The 10,490-nt window shown below is 51.1% G+C and overlaps 2 protein-coding genes across 2 annotated transcripts; both read left to right on the top strand.

The window, feature by feature from the left end:
• Nucleotides 1-88: 88 nt before the first annotated feature.
• On the top strand, nucleotides 89-2,375 carry QC763_310420 (uncharacterized protein). The gene is made up of 3 exons (XM_062911498.1): nucleotides 89-170; nucleotides 347-832; nucleotides 896-2,375. The coding sequence occupies exons 2-3, from the start codon at nucleotides 592-594 to the stop codon at nucleotides 2,128-2,130; spliced, it is 1,476 nt and encodes a 491-aa protein (XP_062767538.1). The 5' UTR covers nucleotides 89-170; nucleotides 347-591; the 3' UTR covers nucleotides 2,131-2,375.
• A 3,279-nt stretch (nucleotides 2,376-5,654) lies between these two features.
• Nucleotides 5,655-10,279, top strand: CTR3_2 (Copper Transporter integral membrane protein that functions in high affinity copper transport). Its single transcript, XM_062911499.1, has 5 exons — nucleotides 5,655-7,931; nucleotides 8,010-8,606; nucleotides 8,628-9,795; nucleotides 9,867-9,968; nucleotides 10,040-10,279. The coding sequence occupies exons 3-5, from the start codon at nucleotides 9,365-9,367 to the stop codon at nucleotides 10,086-10,088; spliced, it is 582 nt and encodes a 193-aa protein (XP_062767537.1). The 5' UTR covers nucleotides 5,655-7,931; nucleotides 8,010-8,606; nucleotides 8,628-9,364; the 3' UTR covers nucleotides 10,089-10,279.
• Nucleotides 10,280-10,490: the final 211 nt, after the last annotated feature.

Raw genomic sequence — 10,490 nt, 5'->3', positions numbered from 1 at the left:
TGGAGATTTGGTCATCAGGATTTACACTGCGGGATGCAGCCGCCCCCTCCCGTGTGGCGTTTTTAATACAGCTGCCCGAGGTGTGTACTTCCCCCACATTACAGCCCAGCTCTTTTCCTCTCATCATGCCGAACCTAGCACCCTAGCCACAAAATAGTTGACACTGAAAAGTAAGCTAACCCATGTTATACTATAAACTATACCTCGAAAGTAAATTCATAGCCCTTTGAATGATCTTCTAAAGCCTATTAACTATCCTCAAAGGCCTATAAACTATGTTTTAAGGCCTATTGACTATCTGTAAAGACCTATGGACCACCCTTCAAGGTATGTTAATCTGCTTTAGTGTCTCAATTACTTCGTGGCAAGGGCCGCTGTGAAAAATAAAGGGGTGTGAGTCGACACGGGTATGCACTGCACCCCAGGTGCAAACGCAACGGCATCGAGTCGCCGGTCAACCAGCGTGAGCCATCATTTATACCCTGTCCTCGGCATCCTTCCTGCATTGAAATTCAACTAATACGTCGTTCATTCTGATCCCTCTGCTGCATCGCTTCTTCCCATATCTTCACCATTGCCCAACACTATACCATGACTTCGACTTGGTACAAATCTCGCAGCCGCTACTTCAACCGGAAGTATGATGACGCTTCGAAGGCCCAGGCATCTCCTCCTCCGCCATTGGGGAACCTGGTTCAAACCATCGAGATATCTGATCTCGATATGAATCTCAACAGCAAGATCGCCTCACCTTCAATCCGCGACTGCAGGCTCATCACATCATACAACTGGCTTGAGGGGAAGGAAGCCGCACCAACGATCCTTGTGCCTGGTAAATCTGCCTTTATCCGTGCATCAGAGATGTTGCTGACAGAATGCTTGTTCTTGACGATAGCCAAGCCACCTTTGTGGGCTCCAGTTGCATCTCCGTCGCGTCTCAACGAAGACAATGGGACTTACTTCCGAGACAAGAACGCCGCCCGGTTTCCGAAGCACCCACTGGAGCCGTGTGTTATCGCTGCCATGGAGGCAGACAACAACATCTCTCCCGAGGTTGATATCGTGGCTTGTGGAAGCACCTTGGGCAACCTCCTTCGCTTTGTTCGCCGGCAAGACAAGCCGTTCCGAATCCTCGTTGAAAAAATCCACAATACCGTCTTCTTCACGAGACGTGAGAACACACCCACCGAGATCATTCCCGGAGTCCGTGGATACGGTCACAGCTTTCCCGAGGCCAACACCATCTGGGAGCCTGATGTCAAGGGGTCGGTCTCGCACCAGCGCATCGTTCGATATACCTTCGGTGGTCATCGCATCCTAGTTCGCTTCGAAGCAGATGGATACATCAAGCCCCATGCTCAAGGCCCCTCCTCGGTCAATAGCACCTCGTCCACAACCGCCATAGATCAGACATCTCTTGCGGATTTACTCTCTGAAGCTGACATGGGACTTGCATCCCAGACCACTGCCACATTAGCCGAGACCACGATCAATGTCAAATTCGGCGGTGAGCTTATCCCGCAAGCTCAAGTCTTTGATCTCAAGACCCGTAGCATCTACACCAAGGACAAGAAGGATCATCTGGCCGAGGAACTGCCCCGTCTATGGGTCTCCCAAATCCCCACGTTCATTCTCGCCTTTCACACCCAGGGGCTGTTTAAAAAGGCGGATATTCAGATCAAGGACGTCAGGGAGGATGTCCAACGTTGGGAGTTGGATCACCAAGCTGAGCTTGCACAGCTCAAGGGTCTCATTGATATGATCATCGAGGTTGTCTCCGACATGCCTGACCAGAAGATGGAGCTGAGGTATGCGGGAATTGGCGGGCTAGAAGTACGTGAGCAGCTTGCGGATGTGAACGATGCGCTTTCTGATGCAGTCAAGGCTCGGTGGGGGTTGCGGGGTGGGGCCTTGACAGATGAGAGTGATGATGAGGTTGGCGAGACTGAAACTCAGGGATCTGATCATGACTCTTTTGACCCCGAGACTGATGTCAACGAGGAGGACAGCGATGAAGATCATCGGTACTACCACGACAACCTGTACGGCTACGACTATGAGAAGGAGTTGCCCGATTACACAGCTTGTTCGGCAGACCAGTGCGGGTACTGTGGGAAGTGTCCTTACTAGGTTTCGGTGAGAAGACGCTCAGTTGTTGCAGTTTGTGTAGGGTCAGCGCCCGTTCGATCCTCTTGGCTGGAAATGGACGGGCAGACTGGGGCACATCAAACACGGAGGCCACCGACCACACCGAAACTACTGTTGCAGGGTCCATATTGCTGCCCGAGACTACGTGCAGGAGGAGTGACTGTGAACAAATCGTCCTGGCACATTGTTAGCCATATTTTAGCAGAATCTCGATATCATATACTTTTAGCAATTATTGCCGAACCCTTCCGTAAGGCGCGTCGTTTGGGGTTTCTGCAATACGACTTGAAAAACACCCCGAACACACCACATATGCCCGTGAATGGACTATGATCCTGCGCTGGGCCTGGCTCGTGATAACTCGCATGCTGCCTGAGAACCTCCACTCAGGTATCCACACCGCGTACGGCGATTCGACTAACCCATATGACAAACCTGTGGAAGAGATTCCGTTTTAGAACGGCAATACAGGGGAGTTGATGGCGAAGATCCCGGCTCCTGACTGTAGGCGGATGTCGAGGACGAGAATGAGGAAGTTGTGTTCACGAGGGTTGGATGTACGATGGGGTGTTGAGATTAGGGATTTGGAGGCGGCGGGGGAGGATAGGCCAGTGGGGCTATTTGTTGGGCGTGATGGGGAGAGCTGAAGAGGTGTATGCGGTGATTTGGTGCCGAAGGTGGGGCGAGCAGCTTTGTGAGGAGGTGGTTGTTAGATAGAAGGAGTGATGTCTCCCGACACGAAGAATTCTACCGTTGCGATTGCAAATGGGTTGGTGAGATATGGGGACGTAAAGTTGGCTGAACATTTGAGGGAATAGTCGAAGGTGTGTTTTGTGGCTACGATGCCAGGGAAGACGTTTGTTAGTGCTGGTTCGTTCTTTCCCTGTCTGTCCCAGTTGAGGAGAGGGACATAGTTGGTTGATGCCCCTCGCCAGGCACAGTGATATCTTGCCTTCCTTTTAGTGTAGGAGCCTGCTGGCTCCTGGCTCTACATATCGGAGGAGTTCGAAAATGAGATACACCGGCAAACAAAGGCTGGTTCGAGCGTCAAATCATGATACTACTTGTGTAGTCGAATGGACCATCTGAAATGTGAAATGCATCACCAGGTCTAGCCATATGCCTCCGTTTGCTGGTGGAGCGGTTGTTGGCGCTACACAGCGCACGCGAGAAGTTCGATCTGTGTGACATGGGTACCGACCTCGGCAAGCGCTTGCTCATTGGCATGGAAATTGATGAGGTGGTCTATAACACACTGCCATGATGGCCAAGCTAATGATATCAAGATGCAGATTGGTATAGTCAAATAAACCACCTGCCTAGGTACCCGTCAGGTGTTATTTTACTTCAAGTGGAAGAGCTGCAGATAGTAGCCGCCGGGCCGGCTGCGCTGGTGTATATCTCCGATAGCTTGCATAAAGTCCAATCAGGTTCGGTTTCAGGCCCCTTTGACCCCTGGATAAGACTTCGATACTACATCATTTGATAGCTATACTGTCTGTCGGTAAGACGGCTAAATAACCAACCGCATCGACCTTAATGTTTTGAACTTCCTTTGTCTCGTTCCTCGTTCGTGACATCTTCCTGTGGTCTGCCAGCTAGGTACTCCTCACTGCGTCAATGGCTTTGCCACTGGACAACGTCGGTCCTGTCACGACGGTTTTCACCGGGCCATCAACATGTCTCTCCACAACTTCCTTCATCGGAAGTGGCATTGCGGGGTTTTACGTCGCGGCCTTTTGGGAAGAGGCCACTGAGTGCTATCCACCGGGCACTCAGTCACTGGATCTGCATACGGTCTACTACTATTCGCCCGGCATATGTCCCAGCGGATGGGCACCTGTGGCTTCTCTGGAAAGCGATTTTCCAACAACAGCATCTGACTACTCGCAGAAGGCGTTAGCTCCAAAAGGAACGACGGCTTGGCTGTGCTGCCCCTCGTGCGTGTAGATCTGGTCCTTTCTTCTGAATATCCATCTCACATCTCGTGCAAACAGAGGTTTCACTCCTGATAGGCCATGGGCGTCAACAAATTGGGCCAACACAAGGGACTGCGCTTCAACCATACCACGGCACTCGACCATGACGAACGTCTGGGTGACCACTGAGCCAGTTGGGGCCTTGTCCGACATCATAGCGAGCACGAGGCTGATGGTCTTGGCCAAGGGAATACCGATAATGTGGCAGGAGAGTGACAGCGAAGTCGTCAACTGGTGGAAGACCGCCAACCCGCTTCTCGCCGCACAGACAACCACATCCTCCACATCCCCAACCGGTCAAACGATATTTCGACCGGTGACTGAACCAGGTGGTCCAGTATCGACAATTTCGGGGGGTACAACACCATCGAGCACCTCCGAGCCACAGCCCGCGATCCAATCCTCCGACCTGTCGACCGGGGCCAAAATCGGAATTGGTGTCTCGATAGGAGTAGCCATGATTGCAGTTGGGATAGCGGTCTATTTCTTCATCCGGTTCATGCGTGCATCAAAGTCGCCACCACCTCCACATGATGTTCCAAAAGACCAGGAGAAACACATGGGGGGATTAGAAATGGAAACCAGGGCAAATGCACATGAGTTTGAGGCTCCCAGGCAGGTATTTGAACTTCCCACCGCGACAAGATATTGAGGCGGCCGACAAGATGTGTTGTGCTAGTGGCCTAGGCAAGCCACTGGCCGCGAAAATAAGGGCCAAAAGGCCAGAAATTGGTTGACAATGGGTACTACAATATTGGTTGTTGGTTGTTCAGTTCAAAAGTAAACAAATAGGAAATTCCACCTTAAGAGCAACCGTATTTGGGTCTGGTGAAAAGGCGGGCCCTTTGTCAGGTGCTCCACAAAATGTCATAAAAGGAAACAGTAAAAGAAAGCAAAAACATACAACACTAGGGATTCCCCAGCAGTCACTCACCTGATCACTGATCCGGCCGCCATACACCATGGCTGGGAGATGCAAGACTCCAAAGACTAACCCCTTTCAAACTTAAGGCAATAACAGAAGCTGTGAGGCTGTCACTTGAACCTAGAGTGCTGGCCGTGGACCCACTCATTGTTCAAGTACTTGGTTGGCCTAGCTAGTGCAGGGCGGGCTGGCAGCTGGTGAGGCCGGTTGCCCAGCTACTGAGATAGGCCACCTCGTTAAGTCATCAATGTGCTCTTCTATGATCGCTTACCCAGGTCGGCTACCATGCTCAGTTCGATTTTGGACTGCCTTCCGGTTCTCAAGACACAAACCATACAATCACTACGCACCGGACTCTTCCTTGTCGGTATTGCCTCAGCATTGATCACCGCCCTTCTCAGTCTTGGGGGTATATCTACTCTTCTGACCGCTTCCGTGTGGGATAACGAATAACAGCAACATCACCAGTTATCCCATGCAGACGTCACATTCGCCCGAGCTGGGTGACCAAAGGTCGCACATGCAGCCACGCCTGTCTCGAACCAATGTCAAGAGTCCTGGATATTTGCCAACTGGTTTGTCTTTCATCCATTGGTCATTTGGCCTGCACCGACATGTGCAATTTCAATAAAACAGCGGCGGAGATTTAGATAACAATTGTTAAACCCTTCCACAAAACAGAACCATGTTCTCCCTGCTAGGTTTCCCTGGGACTGTTTGTTCCTGCAGAACCAGACGATAGAGATATTCTCTTGGTCCTGGCTTTTCTAACCGACCCGTCTTCAGCCGACTGATCAGAACAACAAATTCGCTAAGGTAGCCATTTACCACATATTTTATCGAAAGTTTCCTTTGCCAACGGACACGCGCTGTACATCATGGCCTACCCGGGAAATCCGGACGTCGTACAAACACAATGGTCGATTGACAATACACCTTTCAAGACAGCCGGCTTCTTTTGAAGCCTGTTTCGTGCGTCGCAGCAAGAGGACTTGCAAAGCTCGGCGGTCCTCGCTCTCGAAGCACTCGGGTCGAGTATCATTGTTCACCCTGACAGGATCAGTGACGGAATGCAAGCTTTGTCGAGCAGAGGCCAAAATGAGAGACTAGGTAGCTTTTTGGTCAACATTGGAGTCAGCTCATGAGGAATCTCTCAGTTTATCCGAAAGCACGCACCCCGCTATGTCACTTCCTTCCTTTCGGCAACAAGCCTCAAGGCGTTCCTGACCGACGCAGAGATCGGTGATGTATTCTACGACATGCTTGTCCACCAGGGCCTCACCAAAATCCCGGAGCTACGATGTTCTCGAAGTCAACTCACAAATGCCATTGGGGCTACCGCCGATTACAGCGATCAACTTATTCCTGTCGATATCGTCGATTCAGTGGTAATTATACTGCGGAACTCGGGTTTGCATGTTCACGATATGAGAAGGGCTTTTGGAACACCAAACTCAAAGGAGCTTGCGCGTATCTTCTCTCTGGTCTTCGGGTCAATTCAGGATGAGGAGGTTGAGTTTGCCACGTTGGAAGGGTCATCGAATTGCACCATCATTGCCTCAGCCTTTCTTTGGCTCAATGGAGATGATGTGCAACTTACCGTGGGCGATCGGACTATCATAGCAGTGGCACAACCAGATATACTCATCAATATCCCGACAGGCGGTGAGAGAGGGAATGCTTGGGTGGTACAAGAGTGGAGGGAAGGGAAAGCGCTCTCGAATTTGATTGTAACGGGTGTCGCAAGTTCGGATAAGCCCATCGCAGCGAGCGCTAACCCCGCAAAAGCCGCAAAACAAGCCATCAGCGCCCAGTATGGCCTCAGCGATGAGAAGATGGCGTACGTGGGCCAGCTCGCCACAGCTCTTGTGTTGGTAGCGGTGGAGAGAGGTATAATCTATGTCAACTGGGGGTTCCCGGGTTCAGCTCCAACGGAATGCAAACTTGGAGATCTCTGTCAGGATTGTTACCTTTCCAATGTAATGGAATGCATGGAGTGTTACGGACGGACGGGCGACGAAACATGCGGCGCCGAACAGCTTGCAGACTACATCAAAACATGGACCGAACCGGGATTTCCGGGACTTAAGAAAGAGAAGATTGAATCCGGCCACCCCCTTATACAAACCTACTTCGAGAAGCTGAGTTGGATCCTGAACTTCATCGAGCAACGCAGGGCTGTGGACGCAGGAGAGGAAAAGCACAAACACGCCGGGCCTAGCACGATCGAGGCAGCCATCTATATCGCATCCCAGTCTTTCTACGGGTCGATCTGCTCTAAGTTCCCAAAAGTGAGGTTCTTTCGCACAGGTACCTGGACATCTATCCGTCAGGCTGGTATGGATCTACTGTACTGGATAGTGTGGCACGAGGGACTCCGAGATTGCACTGATCTACCAGTGCCTATCGCGGATCTGCGCCGACTTCCTGAGAGCGTAGCACTTGGCTCACTCCAATGCTTCTGTATGGCTTCTCTAGTACCTGGCGTCGAGGTTTTCGGCTATAGTTCTACGAGCTCTGCGAACTTTACGGCTGGCATAGAGACCAACGACCTTGCCGTCGCCAGTAACGGGTATGTCGCTTGGCTGCCCCAGCTGCGATGCATTTCTACCAACCCACGCACGGCGATGGCTGTCGAAATCAGCTCGGGGTACCGCAAAGACTTGGTGAGGATCAGGATTCCCCGTAGGGTAATCTTATTAAAATCTAGGAGGGAGAGGAGGATTAATTTGATATTGGTGTGAAACACACTGCTTCCGACCCAAAAGCCTCTGCTCTCTTCCGATTGAACCCAGTCGACGAACATGGATCCTATTCCGGGATGCCTTCCCTGAGTGACACTAAACAGTTGGAAGCCAAATACTTCCTGTCCTACAAAGGTAGAGTCCTCCAAATAATAACACAACTCCACCAAGCAAACACCGATCGCTCTACTTCGGTTAACTGGATTCATTCAGCAGATGCGGTCGCTGGGGCGACACATCTACACAATCAAACGATCCCGGCCTTTGCGGAGAAGCAGCTAACTTTGCGATGGCACGAGCAGAACGTGTGGAACTCCATCGGCGTGGTAGCTACCAATGAGGCGGGCCGGGAACCGCTCAATGGCGAGCTAAATAGGGGATATGCGAACATCTATCAAGGGACACATCGAGGCTACGAAAACATCATTGGAATGGATGGCTGCGAGAAGTCACGCCGTCATCGAGAGTCGTACGAGTGGATAGAAATACCCAAGAGAAAAGCCCCTCGCTGTCGGTGTTGTCTCATGAATAAGGAGGTGTTGAGGAAGCTTCCGCAGCCTCATCAATCTCGTTCCAAGCACCCAATGGCGAACAAACTCCAGCTCAGACACAGGGTTTCGATGATAAGAGGGCTGTCCGGTGCGCCGTGTTCACAAGATAGAAAATCGTATGCATCTGAGTGGCTTTGAGCAAGATAGAGGTCGGTGGAGATATCAGCTGCTCTTGGCAGGACGTGGCGGCCATCAGGGTCCTTACCCGAGCACTCCTGCCAAGTGACCAGCTCCCGACTTCCGACCTCCATCTCCTGAGTCCCGACCTCCATCTCCTGAGTCCCGACCGGAGTCCACGACGCTGACTGCAAATCATCAAATTCATTCGATGCTTCCGTGTGAAGTTGTGCAACCCGCCAAGAAGGCACCACATTGCAGCTGCTATCCAGAAACCCAGAACACGAAAACGCCATGGTTCCATGCAAGCTCCCATCGGTTGTTCTGCATTCATTGGTACTGCTCACATCACAACCGTTGGCCACAGGGGTCTAACGAGCCATCTACTCGCTCAAACGTGCTCAGTGTGGGCCCACCCCATCTCCCCCCATCTCGGTCAAGCCAGGGTGAGTCCATGATGTTCACCAGTTATCATCATATTTGCTGCAGCATACACCTATCACAACATGCTCATTCTCCATCCACAACAGATAGTGCTTCAGGAGTTGATGATTTCTTTGACCCAAAAAAGAACACTGCACGTCTCACGAAAGCGCCACCCTGTTGTGTTTAAAATAAGGTATTAATGTGGTGCTTGTCCGCCGCTGATTGCCCGCCCCAACAGCCTCTTTCTTTCCTGGTACACTTTCTCGAGAGGCGTTCTTCCCTCTCAACTTTATTTGGACCTGCCCTGGGGACCCCACCCTCGAAAGAATTACCACAAAACCGTATCCAGCTCAACTTTTGACCACCAATCCATCTGCTGATCAATTTTGACTCAGTTTTGTTACAGCTTCAATCTTGCTACGGCCTCACTTCAGACACAAACAACAGTTAATATTCCGCATCCACACACCCAAAATGGACCACTCCAACCACGACATGACACCCACCTCAACCATCACCAGTGTGATCGCCACGACAACCTCGACCGCTGCTGCTGCGGCAGCCGGCGGCGGCCATGGCCACGGCGGCGGCACCGGTTGCAAAATTAGCATGCTCTGGAACTGGAACACGATCGACTCCTGCTTCATCTCCTCGTCGTGGAAAATCACCTCAAACCAAATGTTTGGTGGGTCATGCGTCGGCGTTTTGTTGCTCGCCATCACGATGGAAGCCTTGAGGAGGTTGACGAAGGAGTATGACCGGTACCTGGTCAAGAAACATCGTGAGGCATTGGCTGGGCAGCACAATGTCGACGTTACACAGGGGTACAGGCCGAAGATCTGGGAGCAAGCGGTCAGGGCAGCCTTGCACATGGTACAGTTTGCGGTGGGATACTTTATCATGCTGTGAGTTTGATACCACCTTTCTCTTGGTTGGGTATTTTGGGTGGTGAGCTAACAAGAACTTGGGACCACAGGTTGGCGATGTACTACAATGGGTACATCATTATATGCATTTTTCTTGGGGCATATCTCGGGTCCTTCGTGTTTCACTGGGAGCCACTCGGTGCGCGTGATGCGTGAGTCCTGCTTCTTTTTTGTTGTTGTTCGTCTACCTCGCACCATGTGCAGTCTCGCTAACAACTCACAGCGTGGGACAAACAACTGCCACGAAGGACCCCACACTTTGTTGCCATTGATCAAGCATGGCGAGGTGTTGACTGGTTTATTTTTGATACATTGGACATAGATACGAAGTAGTTATACGATCAGGCAGGATGGTCACAGCGAAGAGTTGAAGTATTACGACGACGGGATCATGAAGGGGTGTTGGGTACAGCGTGGAGTTGTTTCAATATCTATATAGTCACACCCGACAATTTTTTTGGCTCAGTCCGTATTAGTCTTATAAGGTGAGCAAAAGGTGAGCGCAATGAGCATTACCCTGAGCTGAAGTGGGTCCAAGGACCGTTCGGCTATCCTTACCGTAACCAAAACTGATTATAACTTTACTTCCGTTTTCTCCTTACGCGTTCCAGTAGCCCGTTATTAAACCCACTAGAACCACCATTTATATTAAAATTGCAACTTTATATATAGAG

Source organism: Podospora pseudopauciseta, chromosome 3 (assembly GCF_035222475.1).
Source record: "Podospora pseudopauciseta strain CBS 411.78 chromosome 3, whole genome shotgun sequence".
NCBI classification, from domain to species: domain Eukaryota; kingdom Fungi; phylum Ascomycota; class Sordariomycetes; order Sordariales; family Podosporaceae; genus Podospora; species Podospora pseudopauciseta.
Note: the sequence above shows the minus strand (reverse complement) of the source record. Positions and strands in the feature narration are given on the sequence as shown.

Bases quoted from the DNA above. Each gene is read 5' to 3' on its own strand.
- CTR3_2 (XM_062911499.1), top strand. From the start codon at position 9,365: ATGGACCACTCCAACCACGACATGACACCCACCTCAACCATCACCAGT. The intron at 9,796-9,866 runs GTGAGTTTGATA...TTGGGACCACAG, and splicing joins GTGGGATACTTTATCATGCT to GTTGGCGATGTACTACAATG. The intron at 9,969-10,039 runs GTGAGTCCTGCT...AACAACTCACAG, and splicing joins CCACTCGGTGCGCGTGATGC to CGTGGGACAAACAACTGCCA.
- QC763_310420 (XM_062911498.1), top strand. From the start codon at position 592: ATGACTTCGACTTGGTACAAATCTCGCAGCCGCTACTTCAACCGGAAG. The intron at 833-895 runs GTAAATCTGCCT...TCTTGACGATAG, and splicing joins ACCAACGATCCTTGTGCCTG to CCAAGCCACCTTTGTGGGCT.